Source organism: Engystomops pustulosus, chromosome 7, assembly GCF_040894005.1.
Source record: "Engystomops pustulosus chromosome 7, aEngPut4.maternal, whole genome shotgun sequence".
NCBI lineage: Eukaryota > Metazoa > Chordata > Amphibia > Anura > Leptodactylidae > Engystomops > Engystomops pustulosus.
Genome location: NC_092417.1, coordinates 9,080,212 through 9,100,516, shown reverse-complemented (window position 1 = coordinate 9,100,516; position 20,305 = coordinate 9,080,212). Strand labels below are relative to the sequence as shown.

Sequence of the window (20,305 nt, the reverse complement as noted above, 5' to 3'; positions counted from 1 at the left end):
GGTGGCGGTGGGTACCGGGGTAATGGTATGGGCGTTAGTGTGAATTTGCCAAAATAAAAATATGGCAAATACTAAGGCCAACCCTTAATAATGAGCACTGTCAAGTAGACAGCACCACTATTATGGCTGATTATAGAGTCTCGCGAAGAAATAAAAAACACTTTTAATTAAAAAAAAAGAAGGTTTTATTGAAAGAAAATGCGGACACACCCTCGTTGACCAATTTATTTTTAAAAAAAAAATCCAGTCATCGACGGAATCCTACGAATCCGAAGTAGTCCACAGCATGCACGGTCCTGGAAGACAAAAAATACAAACACACACACACAAAAAGGGATTGTTGCCATGGGGGGAGGCGGACATGCTCGTTGCCAAGGGGAGTGGGGACCATGCTCGTTGCCAAGGGGGGACATGCTCGTTGCCTAGGGGGGACATGCTCGTTGCCAAGGGGGGACATGCTCGTTGCCAAGGGGGGACATGCTCGTTGCCTAGGGGGGACATGCTCGTTGCCAAGGGAGGACATGCTCGTTGCCTAGGGGGGACATGCTCGTTGCCAAGGGGGGACATGCTCGTTGCCTAGGGGGGACATGCTCGTTGCCAAGGGGGGACATGCTCGTTGCCTAGGGGGGACATGCTCGTTGCCTAGGGGGGACATGCTCGTTGCCAAGGGAGGACATGCTCGTTGCCTAGGGGGGACATGCTCGTTGCCTAGGGGGAAGCACACACACACACATATATATATATATATATATATATATATATATATATACACACACATATACACACACATTCACAGTAATTTTAAGTGCTTTTTCCTCAATTATTCAAAACACATGACGACACTGACAACTTTGCAACTTTTAAAACTCTGTATTACAAAAATATAAATTTTAACATGCCAAAAACTTTCAAGAAAAAACAACTTTAAAACTGTATTAGAAAAATATAAATTTTAACATGCAAAAAACTTTCCTGAAAATACAACTTTAAAACTCTGTATTTTAAATTAACTGCGAACATAAACTTTAAATGTCCATCAAATCTCTTGTAAATGGACCAGAGGAGGATCCCTGGCTGTGGCTTGGCACATTTGTGTAATGGCCACTCTCGTAGCCATATGTGCTTGGCCAAGCATAATGGTGTGCATGAGGAGCAGGTGGAGCAGCTGGAGCTGGTGGAGCAGGCAGAGATGGCCGAACAGATGCAGGAAGCGGAGCCGGTGGTTGAAACCCTGCAACCCGCTGGCGATGGTGCTCTATGTTTTGGCACATATCCTGAATGTTGTAACCCACATTATTGCAGACCTGTACAACGCCAAGTAGAGCCGACTTGCAGCTCATTTTCATCTCTGGCGGTACTGATTGTAGATCTGCAACCAGTGCCCGGCAGAACACATCATCTGGGGTCTCCTCCCTTCTCTGCCTCAACTGCTCAAAAATTTCTTGAGCGCACATGTTGCGAAGATCGGTTTCAGGATCCCTCCTCCGTCTGTTCCGCCTTGTTGGAATACGAAATATTGTTTCGGCAGCTGGTTGATCTGTGTCAGCCGGCACAGTTGGCACTTGTTCCTCCGTTCTTGGAACTTGATCCACAGAGGTTGTGTCCTCACTGCTCCTGGTTTCAAGGCTTTCCTCCAGATTGTCGGTAGTCCTATGTTTAATAAAATTTCAGCATTATTTTTGGGTATTAAAAACTGGATTTTGCCCATTTGCATACATTCTGGATATTAATGCTGAAAATCAATATGAAATTATGCATCAAATGTTTGCATTACTTCTGCATAAAAACCGGACGTTGATGCACATTTAATGAAGATTTTCACTCTCCCATAGACTTGAATGATAAAACATTCATGCACTGGATTGCTGTTCTGCATACGTGCAGTTATGCGGGTAGAAAGGCGTTCACTTCTACCCGCATAAAGGTATGCATTGCTGTTCTGCATACATGCAGTTATGCGACCAGATCACTGTCCCCCTCCCTGCCGTGTGAATGAGCCCTAATAGATACATTACAGACAGGAGCTGCAGACTCTATTTACAGTTCATCACCTTCTATTTACAAAACATTCTGCAAAACGCTGAGCTCACAGCAAGAGCAAGAGAAGTTTGCACAAGTTTACAGAATGTTGCAGATACGACAGACAAGTGTCCCCCATGTAATTCTGCGCAGTATCACCAGTGTGTCTGAGGGGGATACTGTGCAGAATTACAGGGGTGCAGCAGGAGACCAGCACTGGGGGATCCCCTCCAGGAGAAGCCACTGCTGAGGAGGTCACTGGGTGCTGGGTGTCACACACCTGGGTGCTGCTGTGAGTGTTATCTTCATTCTGGGCTGTGGGAGAAGCAGAGAGGAGCTTGTAGCAGGATCACATGTAAGTGCCTGAATCTAACATTGCGCCTAAACTGTTTTAAAGTAAAGTGATTAATAAGAGGCAGAAAATTAACTTATCACAGATGGTTGTAGCTTGTGATAATTCTGGCAAAACACTGCGCCAGAATTTAGGCGCAACTACTACACTTAGGCGCACAAAAGTGATAAATGTGGCCCCATATTTTCTTTATATAAGTATCTGGATTTGTACATATTTTAGAGGAAATTTTGAATGTTGATTGCCAAATGCATGGCCTGGTTGTCTGCTTTCTATTCTATAGGTTTTATGGCGCCTTTACTTTTTATTCTGTTTTATTGATATATTTTGCAGGTTGTGACTGTCTAAAAATGTCTAGCTGAAAAGCAGCTGTCTAGTTATTACAGTTTTAGTCATATTATGTGGATTTATTTATGTGAACATATCATTTTGGGGCATTTGTGAACTCTACAAATGTCGATGTAGTACATTTAGGAGATGTGAAGGTAAACATTTTCTGTTTGGATCAAATTTTTTGCCATCAAAGTCAAAATTTTAAGTATTTTTTTGAACCAATTTTGAAAATGGGGCAAGTGTCTATTTTCAGAAAATATCGGTCCCTCTCCCCAATGGGTCTCACAGTCTAATCAACCTACCAGTAATTTTTTTGGAGTGTGGGAAGAAACCGGAGGACCCGGAGGAAACCCACGCAGACACAGAGAGAACATACAAAATCCTTGCAGATGTTGACCAGCGCTGCAAGGCTGTAGTGCTAATCACGGAGCCACCATGCTGCCCATAAATCTCCCTATCATTTATCTATCTCCTATAAAATTCTCCCATATTACAGTTTTTGTTTTTAGGAGCCTCTTGCTGACTGTGACTGGTCATAAAATAGTTTTATTTTGGGGCCCCACTTTTAGTTTTGCCCAGGGCCCCACTTTGTCTAGAACCGGCCCTGCTCTGCGTGCCCTCCGTGGCATGTGTGCCATAGGTTCGCCACCACTGCTATACCCTATTGGGACCTGCCCCACAGTCTCGGACCAATCCCACGTCCAAACATAAAGTATACAGGCAGTCCCCTACTTAAGAACACTCGACTTACATAACCCCTACTTACAAACGGACCTCTGGATGTTGGTAATTTCCTGTACTTTAGGGTACATTCACACGCGGTATGCCCGCCGTGCGGGCATACCGCCGTGTGCTGGAGGTGAGGAGGAGGTGGCCCCTCCTCCCTCCATAGAGAATAGCGGCGCACGGCCGCACATCCGCCGAAAGATAGAGCTTGCTCTATCTTTTTGCGGTGTGCGGCCCGGATCGGTGCCACACATGTGTGGCACCGGATCCCCGCCGTGCCGCTATTGCCGTCTATGGGGACGTACATGCGGCCGCAAATTTGCGGCCGCATGTACGTCCCCGCAGACGGCCATGTGAATGTGCCCTTAGTCCTAGGCTACAATAATCAGCTGTAACAGTTATCACAGGTGTCTGTAATGAAGCTTTAGTGTTAATCCTGGTTCTTATGACAACCCAACATTTTTACTATCCAATTGTCACAGAGACCAAAAAAGTTCTGGCTGGGATTACAATGATAAACTATACAGTTCCAACTTACATACAAATTCAACTTTAGAACAAACCTACAGACCCTATCTTGTATGTAACCCGGGGACTGCCTGTATATTCTCTTAGCTACACCAGAGAAGTTCCTAAGGAGTGAGAGTGGAACGATACTGTGGATTTGTCAAAGAACATTGAAAAGACTTAAAAGGAGCTCCGGTCAGATTGATTTTTTTTATATATTTTTTATACTTTGATGTATGGAGCTGTGGGAGGTTTTGATGATGTTTACAATGTTATAATTTTTATGACTGTGTGACATTTTGATCACTTTTTATAGAAGTGCCATTTTCAACTTTGGGCGCAATTTTCTGTTAAGGGGTTAAACGCAGTGAAAAACAGTTATATTTTAATAGATTGGGCATTTTCGGACGCGGCGATACCTAATGTGTGTATGATTTTTACTGTTTATTTATATAAGTTCTAGGGAAAGGGGGTGATTTGAGTTTTTAGGTTTTTTTATTATATATATATATATTTTTTTTTTTTTTACAATTTTTAAGACTCCCTAGGGTACTTTAACCCTAGGTTGTCTGTAAGATCCTACCATATACTGCCATACTACTGTATATGGGGATTTTACTCCTCATACATTACAATGTGCTGATAGCACATTGTAATGCATGGGTTAAGCCGAAGTAGCCTCTGGTCTTCGGAAGACCCAAGGCTACCATGGTAACGGATCGCCGCTCCCCGATGATGTCACGGGGAGCGAAGATCCTCAGAAAGATGCTGGCAGCGATCAGTGAGAAACACCTGCGCACTCGGCATGTGACGTAATACTACGCCACATGTCGGTAACAGGTTAAATTACTATTACATATGTTTTTTAATCTATATCTATATCAGTGCACAGTATGGGGGGGGGTATATCTATATCAGTGCCCAGTATGGGGGGGGTGTATATCTATATCAGTGCACAGTATGGCGGGGGTGTATATCTATATCAGTGCACAGTATAGGGGGGGGTGTATATCTATATCAGTGCACAGTATGGCGGGTGTATATCTATATCAGTGCACAGTATGGGGGGGTGTATATCTATATCAGTGCAAAGTATATGGGGTGTATATCTATATCAGTGCACAGTAAGGGGGGGTGTATATCTATATCAGTGCACAGCATGGGGGGGGGTGTATATCTATATCAGTGCACAGTATGGGGGGGGGTGTATATCTATATCAGTGCACAGTATGGCGGGTGTATATCTATATCAGTGCACAGTATGGGGGGGTGTATATCTATATCAGTGCACAGTATTGGGGGGGTGTATATCTATATCAGTGCACAGTATTGGGGGGGTGTATATCTATATCAGTGCACAGTATGGGGGGGTGTATATCTATATCAGTGCACAGTATGGGGGGGTGTATATCTATATCAGTGCACAGTATGGGGGGGTGTATATCTATATCAGTGCACAGTATGGGGGGGGGGTATATCTATATCAGTGCACAGTATGGGGGGGTGTATATCTATATCAGTGCACAGTATGGGGGGGTGTATATCTATATCAGTGCACAGTATGGGGGGGGGGGTTGTATATCTATATCAGTGCACAGTATGGGGGGGTGTATATCTATATCAGTGCACAGTATGGCGGGTGTATATCTATATGAGTGCACAGTATGGGGGGGTGTATATCTATATCAGTGCACAGTATGGCGGGTGTATATCTATATGAGTGCACAGTATGGGGGGGTGTATATCTATATCAGTGCACAGTATGGGGGGTGTATATCTATATCAGTGCACAGTATGGGGGGTGTATATCTATATCAGTGCACAGTATGGCGGGTGTATATCTATATCAGTGCACAGTATGGCGGGTGTATATCTATATTTGTTCACAGTATGGCGGGTGTATATCTATATCAGTGCACAGTATGGCGGGTCTATATCTATATCAGTGCACAGTATGGCGGGTGTATCTCTATATCAGTGCACAGTATGGCGGGTGTATATCTATATCAGTGCACAGTATGGCGGGTGTATATCTATATCAGTTCACAGTATGGGGGGGTGTATATCTATATCAGTTCACAGTATGGCGGGTGTATATCTATATGAGTGCACAGTATGGGGGGGTGTATATCTATATCAGTGCACAGTATGGGGGGTGTATATCTATATCAGTGCACAGTATGGCGGGTGTATATCTATATGAGTGCACAGTATGGGGGGGTGTATATCTATATCAGTTCACAGTATGGGGGGAGTATATCTATATGAGTGCACAGTATGGGGGGTGTACATCTATATCAGTGCACAGTATGGGGGGGGTGTACATCTATATCAGTGCACAGTATGGGGGGGTGTATATCTATATCAGTGCACAGTATGGGGGGTGTACATCTATATCAGTGCACAGTATGGGGGGGGGGTGTATATCTATCAGTGCACAGTATGGGGGGGGTGTATATCTATCAGTGCACAGTATGGGGGGGGTGTATATCTATATCAGTGCACAGTATGGGGGGGGTGTATATCTATATCAGTGCACAGTATGGGGGGGGTGTATATCTATATCAGTGCACAGTATGGGGGGGTGTATATCTATATCAGTGCACAGTATGGGGGGGGTGTATATCTATATCAGTGCACAGTATGGGGGGTGTATATCTATATCAGTGCACAGTATGGGGGGTGTATATCTATATCAGTGCACAGTATGGGGGGTGTACATCTATATCAGTGCACAGTATAGGGCAGCGATGGCGAACCTATGGCACGCGTGCCACAGACGGCACGCGAAGCCGTTTCTGTTGGCACACGTACCGTCGCCAGTAAGCCTCTGCCCGTAAAAATTTGGTCTATGCGAGCGGCGGAACTACGCGCCGCTCCATAGACAGAACCGCAGTGTTTTTGCGCATGCGCGGTAACTTGGAAAGCGCTGAAAGTTTCAGTCGCTCCCATAGAAACCGCGCATGCGCATTAATTATCCCGGGCCGCTCCGGTCTGCCGTGCTCCCTCCCTGTCCGCTCTACTCTGTCCCGGTCCGCTCCGCACTGCTTTGCTCCCTCTGTCCCGTTCCGTAGCCCCCCTCTCCTCCGCTCCATAGCCCCCTCTCTACCTCTCCGTAGCCCCCCTCTCCTCCGCTCCGTAGCCCCCTTCTCCTCCGCTCCGTGGCCCCCCTCTCCTCCGCTCCGTGGCCCCCCTCTCCTCCGCTCCGTGGCCCCCCTCTCCTCCGCTCCAGGTGGGAGTGGAGAATGCATACAGTGTAACCTGCATGCATTCCTGGAGAACCTTCCTGTAGAATAAAAGAAAATAAAGTAAGTTTATCTGTGTATATGTATGTAATGAGTATATGTATGTGTATATGTATGTAATATGTATATGTATGTAATGAGTATATTAATATGTATATGTATGTAATGTGTATATGTATGTAATGTGTATATGTATGTGTATATGTAGGTGTTTATATGTGTATACATATATTCTGTATGTATTTTATACTACATGGCGATAAGCTGTATGCATTTTATCATACATGGCGGCATTCTGTATGCATTTTATACTACATGGCAAATTCTGTATGCATTTTATACTACATGGCAAATTCTGTATGCATTTTATACTACATGGCGACATTCTGTATGCATTTTATACTACATGGCGACATTCTGTATGCATTTTATACTACTTGGCGGCATTCTGTATGCATTTTATACTACATGGCGACATTCTGTATGCATTTTATACTACTTGGCGGCATTCTGTATGCATTTTATACTACTTGGCGGCATTCTGTATGCATTTTATACTACTTGGCGGCATTCTGTATGCATTTTATACTACTTGGCGGCATTCTGTATGCATTTTATACTACATGGCGACATTCTGTATGCATTTTATACTACTTGGCGGCATTCTGTATGCATTTTATACTACATGGCAACAAGCTTTATGCATTTTATACTACATGGCGACAAGCTTTATGCATTTTATACTACATGGTGACAAGCTGTATGCATTTTATACTATATTACGTATATGGTGGGGGGGGCGTCTCTCTATGGCTCGTTTTCTCAATTAAAACCTTGTTATTCTAGTTAAATTTTTGTGTTGGCACTTCACTTCAAGTCAGAAGGGTTTGGGTTGCATTTTGGGCACTCGGCCTCTAAAAGGTTCGCCATCACTGGTATAGGGGGTGTACATCTATATCAGTGCACAGTATGGGGGGGGGGGTATATCTATATCAGTGCACAGTATGGGGGGGGGGGGTATATCTATATCAGTGCACAGTATGGGGGGGGGGTATATCTATATCAGTGCACAGTATGGGGGGGGGGTATATCTATATCAGTGCACAGTATGGGGGGGGGTATATCTATATCAGTGCACAGTATGGGGGGGGGGTATATCTATATCAGTGCACAGTATGGGGGGGTGTATATCTATATCAGTGCACAGTATGGGGGAGTGTATATATCAGTGCACAGTATAGGGTGGGGTGTATATCTATATCAGTGCACAGTATGGGGGTGTATATCTTTATCAGTATGGGGGGGGTGTATATCTATATCAGTGCACAGTATGGGGGGGTGTATATCTATATCAGTGCACAGTATGGGGGGGTGTATATCTATATCAGTGCACAGTATGGGGGGGTGTATATCTATATCAGTGCACAGTATGGCGGGTGTATATCTATATCAGTGCACAGTATGGCGGGTGTATCTCTATATCAGTTCACAGTATGGGGGGTGTATATCTATATCAGTGCACAGTATGGCGGGTGTATATCTATATCAGTTCACAGTATGGGGGGAGTATATCTATATCAGTGCACAGTATGCCGCGGGTGTATATCTATATCAGTGCACAGTATGGGGGGGGTGTACATCTATATCAGTGCACAGTATGGCGGGTGTATATCTATATCAGTTCACAGTATGGGGGGAGTATATCTATATGAGTGCACAGTATGGCGGGTGTATATCTATATCAGTGCACAGTATGGGGGGGTGTATATCTATATCAGTGCACAGTATGGGGAGTTGTATATCTATATCAGTGCACAGTATGGGGGGGTGTATATCTATATCAGTGCACAGTATGGGGGGTGTATATGTATATCAGTTCACAGTATGGGGGGTGTATATGTATATCAGTGCAGAGTATGGGGGGTGTATATGTATATCAGTGCAGAGTATGGGGGGGTGTATATCTATATCAGTGCACAGTATGGGGGGGTGTATATCTTTATCAGTTCACAGTATGGGGGGTGTATATGTATATCAGTGCAGAGTATTGGATGCATATATCTATATCAGTGCACAGTATGGCGGGTGTATATCTATATCAGTGCACAGTATGGCGGGGGTGTATATCTATATCAGTGCACAGTATGGGGGGTGTATATCTATATCAGTGCACAGTATGGGGGGGTGTATATCTATATCAGTTCACAGTATGGGGGGTGTATATCTATATCAGTGCACAGTATGGCGGGTGTATATCTATATCAGTGCACAGTATGGGATGCGTATATCTATATCAGTGCACAGTATGGCGGGTGTATATCTATATCAGTTCACAGTATGGGGGGTGTATATCTATATCAGTGCACAGTATGTCGGGTGTATATCTATATCAGTTCACAGTATGGGGGGTGTATATCTATATCAGTTCACAGTATGGGGGGGTGTATATCTATATCAGTGCACAGTATGGGGGGGTGTATATCTATATCAGTGCACAATATGGGGGGGTGTATATCTATATCAGTTCACAGTATGGGGGGTGTATATCTATATCAGTGCACAGTATGGGATGCGTATAGCTATATCAGTGCACAATATGGGATGCGTATATCTATATGACTGCACAGTATGGAGTGTATATATGTTATTCCTGCGTGTTTTCCATAGAACTCTATTGGAAAGGGGCTTTACTCTACCATATGACCTTCAAAACTTTTGGACAAGCTACTGACTTTATTCCTTTGCAAATAGGGGGGAAAAAACGGATGACTCTGGGACCACTTCTGCTTACATTCTAAGTGTATGCTCACATCTACAGATTCTCTCTGTTCAGTCCCAGGTGAAGTGCACTACAGGGGATCATTGACAAGCTTATTTTTACGCTTGCCTTTTATTTTGGGGAGTAATGGCGCCCGATAATGCGCCTATGATGCCTGGTGAGGCGTTTGAGCGACCTCTGATTAGATACATATCTCAGCAGACAGTATCACACGGGATAGCATTAGATACACAGCTCAGCAGTATCACACAGGAGAGGATTAGATACACAGCTCAGCAGTATCACACGGGATAGGATTAGATACACAGCTCAGCAGTATCACACGGGATAGGATTAGATACACAGCTCAGCAGACAGTATCACACAGGATAGGATTAGATACACAGCTCAGCAGACAGTATCACACAGGATAGGATTAGATACACAGCTCAGCAGACAGTATCACACATGATAGGATTAGATACACAGCTCAGCAGTATCACACAGGATAGGATTAGATACACAGCTCAGCAGACTGTGTCACATGATAGGATTAGGTACTCTGGTACAGTGTCCCCTTAGTGCCCCCGATTAGTAATATCACAACCATTACTACTATTACTATTGGCTACTGTGGATCCCGGTGTAATAATAATCCGGATGATTTATACCTCAGATCCCGGAGGTTTTGTAATCCTGGTGCAAGTCTCTCTAATCCCTCAGGGTCTATAGAGCATCCAGATAGATGGAGACCTTCTATATGTGAGCAGCACTCCATGATGAATGATAACACGGTGCAGTCTAGAGCCGACAAGGGCACATAAGAAAGGTCCAATGTTCTGTGTGATTGTAATGATTCCTGCACCAGAACCTTATTCCGGGTCTCAAACAGATAGAAGAACGTCCTGAGAAGTTGCTTCTTGTTTTCACTTTCCTCCAGCCTCTCTTCTTCTCCAGCCTCCAGCCTCTCTCCTCCTTCTTCTCCTCCTCCTGCCATGAAGTTCTTCAGCCAAGTGATGACGTCTCTGGAGGCCTGAGCTGCTGGTGTGTCCAGGTATCCGGTTAGTAGTGACCTGGTGGTGGCATCTGATAGACCACACAGGAAGCGCAGGAACATCTCACCTCGTCCATCAGGATAGGATTTGGCTTTCTCTAGTGATTCCTGTAACTTCTCAGGAGAATAATCGGCATAATGCACAAAGGCAGAGAAGAATTCCTGGACAGTGAGATGTAAGAAGGAATAGGACACAGGTTCCTCCGATTCCATCAGAAAACTTGATAAGAGCTTTGACTTATTGTCCACATGGAAAGATTCCAGATCCCGATCATCAAATATAATCGTGTGATTCATGACCCCATGTTCTGCCATCCATCCCATGGACTGCAGGAGCTTCTGGGCGCCACTTTTCTCCAGGCTGTGATTGGACAGGATGTTGGCGACAAATATGGCAAAGAGCTGGGTCACGGTTCTGGGTAATAATGAGACCTGCTGGTCACTACTTGTGGTCTGGAAGCTCCTGGATAATACTGTACAGATGATCCAGCAGTAGGACGGGAGGTAACAGAACGTGTACAATGTGTCATTCTGCCTCACATAGGTAAAAGCCTTTTCTGCCAGTTCAGGGTCACGGAAGAAATTGTCAAAGTAAATCTTTCTTTCTTCTGTGAAGAATCCACTGATTTCTACCATTCGCTGGAAATCCCTACAATCCATTGATGCCAGTCTGGTTCGGGCGACTGGTCATCAGAACAGAACAACCATTAAGAAGAGACTTTCCCACCAAACTGACCACAATGTGACCACAACGTTCCGGCTCTTTAGGGTCGGAGCACAAGTGACGGGATGTGAAATCCATTGTCTGATTGCTTTCATCTAATCCATCAAATATAAAGAGAAGTTTCTCTGGATCTTGTAGGATGTTCTCGAGCTGCTGCCACAGATATGGGTAATGATGAAGGATCAGGGTCTCCAGACTAACCTTATCCCATCTGTTCAGTTCCCGGAATTTGAAGAAGAAGACAAAAGAGAATCTTTGATAGAGATCCCCCTTCACCCAGTCATAGACAATCTTCTGCATCAGCGTGGTCTTCCCTACCCCGGGCACTCCGCTCACCAGCACCATATGTGGTACCAGTCTGGACCGGTGGCACCAGCGGAACATCTTGTTGGGGGAAATACGTTGTAATTCATGATGTTTTATCCTTACATATTCCTCATGTCTTGCCCCGGTCGCTATGAGCTCATTCTCAGAGCGTTCCCTAAAGTGATGAGTGGAGGCAATGATGAGGGTCACATAACGTGTGCAGAAGGGAAAACTCTCCTCCTCCTGGTTACATCTCGGAGGTTTATTCTCTATCAGATTCTCAGTTTTCTCATATAAATGTTTCTTGTGCTGGTTCTGGATTTCTATGGAAACAACAGAAAATAAAGGAGATGATAAGTGGCTGCAGGGTTGGGGCCTAGGGTCCACCAGTAAATATATTTGGGAGGCCCAGCTACTGCTTCAATGAAACAGGCAAACCACCCCATGTATATTTTCATTGTGTTTCTAAACGTGATGCAAATGCAAGGTGTGAATGCAGCCTGTGGCTGTGTTCACACATTGGGGCACATTTACTTACCAGGTCACTCGAGTTCACTGAAAGTGCATTGTGCGTCTATTATGCTGCATGCAGATCGTGTGCCTGAAATTATCAATGTGTCGCTTCCCCGCTCAGGTCCATCAGAGTTCACCATCTTTTTTGTGGTGCGACTTTAACATAGAGCATGCAACAAAATTTAAAAGTCAAATAAGGTGCTCAGTCCAAATCAGTCAGACTGTCTGATGCCACGCCCCCTAATTTGTGTCACATGGAAGCAGCGCAGCTGCACCACAAAAGGATCGCCTGCGCCACAATCGCAGCGCAGACACTTCACCGGACTATAGTGTGGTGCAAAGCCCTTAGTAAATGAGCCCCATTGTGTTTGAGGATCCTGTTTCTCTTCCATTTAACCCCTAGGCGCACCAGGACGTTATAGTACGTCCCCGGGGCTAGATGCTTAGCGCACGGGGACGTTCTATAACGTCCTGCTTCTGGCACCGGCTCACGAACGGAGCCGGTACCAGAAGCAGCGGCTGTCAGCTGTCTAGTACAGCTGACAGCCTGCGCTAACACCCGCGATCGGAGCCGGCTCCGATCGCGGGTGTTAACCCCTTACACGCCGCGGTCAAACATAACCGCGGCGTGTAAGGGTGTTTGCGCTGTGGATCGGATCCCCCGTGCCGCTTACCGGGGGATCCGATCCACTTCTGGGCAGCTCCGAGGACTGGCATGTGCCCCGGAGCTGCCCGGTCTCCATGGCAGCCAGACCCCTTCCGGGTCTGACTGTAAAGTGTCTGAGCATGCGCAAGCTTGCTCAGACAGTTTACACTGCTCTACAATAAAATAGTATTGTAGAGCAGTGTATTGAACTTAAACCAGTGATCAGAGCATCACTGGTTCAAGTTCAAGTATGTATAAGTAAAAATATGCAAAAACACTTAACACTACACATTATAATAAATAAAAAATAAATACATAAAAATATAAGCCCCTAAAATGTCACTTTCCCATAAAAACACTTAATAAAGTATAAAAAACACAAAAACACAAAAAACCCCGCATATTTGGTATTGCCGCGTCCGTAACAATCTGTATAATAAAACAGAATCGTTACTGGACCTGCACGGTACATGCCGTAGAAAAAAAACGCAAAAACGTTCCGAAAAAAGATAATTTTTAATTAATACCCTATAAAAAAATGCTCTAAAAAGTAATTTAAAAAATGTTATGCACTCCAAAATAAGCCCACTAAAAAGAACAACTCTTCTCGCAAAAAATAAGCCCCTAACAAGATTTGTCAGACGAAAAATAAAAAAGTTATGCATATGAAAAAATGGTGATGCTAAAATGAACAAGATTTTCTCCAAATTGGTTTTTATTCAGTACAATTGAATAAAATACACAAAACCCCCACATATTTGGTATCCCTGCGTCCGTAACAATCTGTATAATAAAACAGAATCGTTATTAGATCCGCAAAGTGAACCCCGTAAAAAACAAAACAAAAAAAAGCTCCAGAAAAAAGATCATTTTCAATTAATACCCTATAAAAATGCTCTAAAAAGGGATTTAAAAAGTGTTATGCACTCTAAAATAAGACCACTAAAAAGAACAATCCTTCTCGCAAAAAATAAGCCCTTAAACAGATTTGTGAGGCGAAAAATAAAAAAGTTATGCATATGAAAGACGGTGATGCTAAAATTAACAACATTTTTGCCAAATTACTTTTTATGCAGTAAAAATGGGAAAAAAATAAAAAATCTATATAAATGAGGTCTTTTTGTAATCGTGGCGACCCATAGAATAAAAATAATATACTATTTTTATGGTATGGTAAACAGCCAAAAAAAAAAACCCATAAAAATCTTCCTGAAAAGTGATGATTTTCATTTCCTCCACCAACAAAGAGTTAATAAAATATCACCAATTAGCCTATAGATTCCCCCAAATTACGTACCAGAAAAGTGCATCTCATGTGGCAAAAGAAATAAGCCCCTATAGGTCCACAATAAAAAAAAGAAAAAAATTATAGCCTGTGCAATGTGACAGCAAATCTGCTCTGGATGGCGCCTCCTTCCCTTCTATGCCCGGCCGTGCGCCCATACAGCAGGTTACCACCACATATGGGGTATCCGTGTACTCGGGAGAGATTGGGTAACAAACTTTGTGGAGCCTTTATTCATTTAATCCATTGTAAATGTTTAATTTTCCACCCAAAATGGGTGTATTGTGAAAAAATATTACAATTTGGAGACTGCACCTCCATTTTGTTTTAACCCCTATAAAACACGTAAAGCGTTAACAAACTTCTTAAAAGTGGTTTTTCATACGTTGGGGTGTGTAGTTTCCACAATGGGGTAATTTACGAGTCTCGCTATTATTTAGGCCTCTCAGTGTCAATTAGAAGTTGAGCAGGTCCATCTAAATACAGGTTTTGGTGATTTTACAAAAAATGTGAAAAATGATACCTAAATTCTGAGCCTCATAACATTCTACTAAAATATGTGGAATCTTAAAAAACCTTCCAACATAAAGCAGACATTTGGGAAATGTAAGTTATGAATTTATTTGGGAGCTATGACTATCTGCATCAAAAGTAGAGAATTTAGAACGTTGAAAATAAAGAATTTTTCCAAATTTTTGCCAAATTTTGTTTTTTTCATAACTAAACACAAAAGATTTCATCCAAATTTTTAAACTAATTTGAAGTACAATGTGTCACGAGAAAACAATCTCAAAATCCCCTGGATATCTCATAGCGTTCCAAAACTATAACCACTTATAGTGACACAGGTCAGATTTGAAGAATGGGGCCGCGTCCTTAAGGCCAAAAGAGGCTGCGTCCCGTAGGGGTTAAATGCATGTCGTTTTGCCATTTTGTAGCGATGCATTTAGAGGTTTGCCTTTTAAAAATACAAAATTAAAGCAAAAACACAACATTGAGATGTTGCCTTTTTGCTTTTGTTTTATGTTTTTGAAAGACACACAAACCTCTAATTGCATTGGAACCCAACAGAATGCAACAAAGAAAACATAATGGGGCACATTTACTTACTAGGTCACTCGAGTTCACTGAAAGTGCATTGTCCGGCTATAATGCTGTATGCAGCTAATCACCAAGATCGTGCGTCTGATATCATGAATGTGTCGCTTCCCGCTCAGGTCAGACGGAGTCCAGCAACTTTTTTGTGGTGCATCTTTAACATACGGAGTGCAACACAATTTAAAAGTTAAATACGGCACTTGGTCCGAATCAGTCGGATCGTCTGACAGCCCGCCCCCTAAGTTGTGTCGCATGGAGACTAGTGCAGCTGCATCACACAAGGGTTGCATGCACCGCTATCCCAGGGCAGACACTTCTTAAATACCTGTCCAAGATGTTTTAGCCACGAAGTATGTGCATTGTCCAACCAAAGTGTACAGCGCGACCCGTAGTAAATGAGCCCCAAAATGTGAAGGCAGCCTCAGGCTTCCTGGATAATACACTTGTGCAGTTCTTGGGATGAAAATAATGGTCCCATGGATCGTTGTTTGGACATTGTTTGACATTGGGATGTAAGTACATAATAATAGCCTGAACTGCGAACATGGTTAGGACCTGCTCTGTCATTTGCAGCTCAGGCAGTCGCCTCATACACAGGGCTATGAAATTCACAGCCATGTGCATGAGTCCATAGAAGTGATTGGGGACGTGTACAACAGTCCTGCAGAATACTGGCCCATTCACACTTAGTTATTTTGATGCGTTTTAACTGCATTGGAAACCACAAAAGGGAGGGGCATAGCCAGAACACAAATGTGTTTCTACTGAAACGCTTGTGTTCTGGAATGAGCCCCTCCCTTTTGCCTTTGCACATGGAATTAAAACACAAGAAACGTGTGAAGGGGCCTGAAGCTTGTTATCTGCCAGACTGTTTTACTTCCAGGAATCAGTATTTAACCTCTTAAGGACTGAACATGCAACAGGTTGCAGGTATATAAAGAGGGTTCACAGGCTGGGGGGGGAGGGAGTTTGACATGTGGTCGTGAAGGGCTGTAGAGGCGCGCACCTAAATTCTTTTGAAAAGCCTGCAAACTTGTTTGCTGGTTTTTACGCAAAACTACACCAGGTTGGACTTGGCAACGTTTTACCCGGCGACTGCTTTGCCCAACAGATACATCAAGAGGCCTCAGGGTGGTGTCACATGTTAGCGTTTTAAAATACACTAGCTGGCCCAAATACATTTACATATTCGTTTGCATACAAACTGTGGCTGTTGGCTACTGGGGGCCATCCCTGTGGCTGTTGGCTACTGGGGGCCATCCCTGTGGCTGTTGGCTACTGGGGGCCATCCCTGTGGCTGTTGGCTACTGGGGGCCATCACTTACTATAAAAGGTCCGACACTGTGACTACTGGCTAGTGGGATTATTACTGTGGGGATCGCTATGACTATTGGCTACTGGGGGTTTAATGGTGGCCACAGTGGGTATCACTGTGAATAATAGCTACTGGGGGTCATCACTATAACTAATAGCTACTGGGACGAGAACTATTTAAGAATTAGACTTCCATACAGTACAAGTCTGTAATGGTCGACTTGAGAGCAGACCTAACAGTGCACTTACCTCTCAGATCTAGGGGTAGGTGGTGTCCTTCCTCATCCAGTAGGATTTCTCCCGGCAGATCCTCACCTAATAAGAAATTTGTAGGATTTTATAGTATGTAGATCAGTGCTGGATGTACAGATATAATATACATGTGAGATTATACAGGGATATGGACAATGGTCATAAAGATAAAGCTGAGAACAATCCCAGGAGCCAGAGATTGGACCAGATAAAACCAGTAGATGGATCAGAATTAATCTACACGTACCTAGCAATAGGTAGAGGCCAGAAATTATATCAACAATCTGTAGAAAACCTAACACTGATGGATTTATATAGAAGTTTCTGGACCTCACAAACCCCTGTCCCCCTCCGCCCCAAGTATAAACCACCTACATATAAATGGCAGGAACACAGAATGACTTGGAGGAGTTAAAGCAGCTCAATATAATATAATAAGAGTTTTCTATAGGAAACAAGATTCCCCCTGAAGAACCATTTTGCCTCATGGCTACACTAAGCATGGTGTGGAGCTTCCCTGGCTGAGATGAGTATAAAGGTTTGTTACGGGCAGAAAGCAACAAATAAAGTGTCATTTGGGACACTAAACCACTGGTCCATAAGTATCGGTAGATTGTTTAGTGTCCCAAATGGCCCTGACAGTAGTTACTACTGATGAGTGGAGAAGTCAGTGCCTGCTAATGTATAGGGACCAGACACCTTCCAGGCTGTGCAGGGAGTGGATGGACAAACTGCAGTAATAGTCACTTACAGCTTTTCATCAGGAGTCGGTTTGTGTACCCGAGGACCTAGAGGACAACAACAGCCAAGAGGAGGAAGCAGGACAACGTGAGAGGACGACAACCGCCAAGAGGAGGAAGCAGGACAACGTGAGAGGACAACAACAGCCAAGAGGAGGAAGCAGGACAACGTGAGAGGACAACACCAGCCAAGAGGAGGAAGCAGGACAACGTGAGAGAGACAACAACAGCTAAGAGGAGGAAGCAGGACAACGTGAGAGGACAACAACAGCCAAGAAGAGTAAGCAGGACAACGTGAGAGGACAACACCAGCCAAGAGGAGGAAGCAGGGCAACGTGAGAGGACAACACCAGCCAAGAGGAGGAAGCAGGACAACGTGAGAGGACAACACCAGCCAAGAGGAGGAAGCAGGGCAACGAGAGAGGACAACACCAGCCAAGAGGAGGAAGCAGGGCAACGTGAGAGAGACAACAACAGCCAAGAGGAGGAAGCAGGGCAACGAGAGAGGACAACACCAGCCAAGAGGAGGAAGCAGGGCAACGAGAGAGGACAACACCAGCCAAGAGGAGGAAGCAGGACAACGTGAGAGGACAACACCAGCCAAGAGGAGGAAGCAGGGCAACGTGAGAGGACAACACCAGCCAAGAGGAGGAAGCAGGACAACGTGAGAGGACAACAACAGCCAAGAGGAGGAAGCAGGGCAACGTGAGAGGACAACAACAGCCAAGAGGAGAGAGCAGGGCAACGTGAGAGGACAACAACAGCCAAGAGGAGGAAGCAGGACAACATGAGAGGACAACAGCCAAGAGGAGGAAGCAGGGCAACATGAGAGGACAACAGCCAAGAGGAGGAAGCAGGGCAACGAGAGAGAGACAACAACAGCCAAGAGGAGGAAGCAGGGCAACGTGAGAGGACAACAACAGACAAGAGGAGGAAGCAGGACAACGTTAGAGGACAACAACAGCCAAGAGGAGGAAGCAGGGCAACGCGAGAGAGACAACAACAGCCAAGAGGAGGAAGCAGGACAACGTGAGGACAACAACAGCCAAGAGGAGGAAGCAGGACACGTGAGAGGACGACAACAGCCAAGAGGAGGAAGCAGAGCAACGTGAGAGGACAACAACAGCCAAGAGGAGGAAGCAGAGCAACGTGAGAGGACAACAACAGCCAAGAGGAAGCAGGGCAACGCGAGGGGACAACAACATCCAAGAGGAGGAAGCAGAGCAACGTGAGAGGACAACAACAGCCAAGAGGAGGAAGCAGAGCAACGTGAGAGGACAACAACAGCCAAGAGAAAGCAGGGCAACGCGAGGGGACAACAACAGCCAAGAGGAGGAAGCAGGGCAACGTGAGGGAACAACAACAGCCAAGAGGAGGAAGCAGGGCAACGTGAGGGGACAACAACAGCCAAGAGGAGGAAGCAGGGCAACGTGAGGGGTCAACACCAGCCAAGAGGAGGAAGCAGGGCAACGTGAGAGAGACAACAACAGCCAAGAGCAGGAAGCAGGGAAACGTGAGAGAACAACAACAGCCAAGAGGAGGAAGCAGGGAAACGTGAGAGAACAACAACAGCCAAGAGGAGGAAGCAGAACAATGTGAGAGAGACAACAACAGCCAAGAGGAGGAAGCAGGGCAACGTGAGAGAGACAACAACAGCCAAGAGGAGGAAGCAGGGAAACGTGAGAGAACAACAACAGCCAAGAGGAGGAAGCAGGGAAACGTGAAAGGACAACAACAGCAAAGATGAGTAGTTGCCCACCAGTCCCGGCAGCTCTTTTTTCGGGAAAGACAATTAAGCAGAGTGGCCACCGTGCTTCTACAGCTGCTTGACTCCCTGCAAATGCAAGCTTCGCTTTCCCTAAAGCCTCCCCAGCCTGCCGCCTTGCTTCAACAGCTGCCTGACTCGAAGCAGTTTCAAGCCCGGCTTCCATGTCGGCCTCACTTGGCTCCGGTGTTCGAAAAGCTACCAGAGTCTCCGGCTCTCCCAGAAGCCGCTCCAGAGTCTCCGGCTCTCCCAGAAGCCGCTCCAGAGTCTCCGGCTCTCCCAGAAGCCGCTCCAGAGTCTCCGGCTCTCCCAGAAGCCGCTCCAGAGTCTCCGGCTCTCCCAGAAGCCGCTCCAGAGTCTCCGGCTCTCCCAGAAGCCGCTCCAGAGTCTCCGGCTCTCCCAGAAGCCGCTCCAGAGTCTCCGGCTCTCCCAGAAGCCGCTCCAGAGTCTCCGGCTCTCCCAGAAGCCGCTCCAGAGTCTCCGGCTCCCCCAGAAGCCGCTCCAGAGTCTCCGGTCTTCCAAGAAGCCGCTCCAGTGTGCCAAGTGCCGCTCCACTCTCCAATGTGCCAAGACCGGCTCCGACCTCTGCAACTCTCCAAAGCTGTCTCTGCTTTCCAAGAACTGCTCCTGCCTCCGCAGCTTCCCAGTGCTGCTCCGGTCTTCCAAGA

The 20,305-nt window shown here is 45.3% G+C and overlaps 2 protein-coding genes across 2 annotated transcripts in view; both read right to left on the bottom strand.

Moving 5' to 3' along the window:
- Positions 1-872: 872 nt before the first annotated feature.
- Positions 873-20,305, bottom strand: part of LOC140069209 (NACHT, LRR and PYD domains-containing protein 6-like) — a 225,304-nt gene continuing 205,871 nt past the window's right edge. The window contains exon 6 of the mRNA XM_072114646.1: positions 873-1,650. Within this exon, the coding sequence (XP_071970747.1) occupies positions 1,026-1,650 (625 nt within the window). The 3' untranslated portion in view covers positions 873-1,025. The remainder of the gene's footprint in view (positions 1,651-20,305) is intronic.
- Positions 11,517-20,305, bottom strand: part of LOC140069232 (NACHT, LRR and PYD domains-containing protein 3-like) — a 67,604-nt gene continuing 58,815 nt past the window's right edge. The window contains exons 4-5 of the mRNA XM_072114691.1: positions 17,130-17,195; positions 11,517-12,347 (exon numbers count right to left, since the gene is read on the bottom strand). Coding sequence (XP_071970792.1) covers positions 11,644-12,347; positions 17,130-17,195 — 770 coding nt within the window. The 3' untranslated portion in view covers positions 11,517-11,643. The remainder of the gene's footprint in view (positions 12,348-17,129; positions 17,196-20,305) is intronic.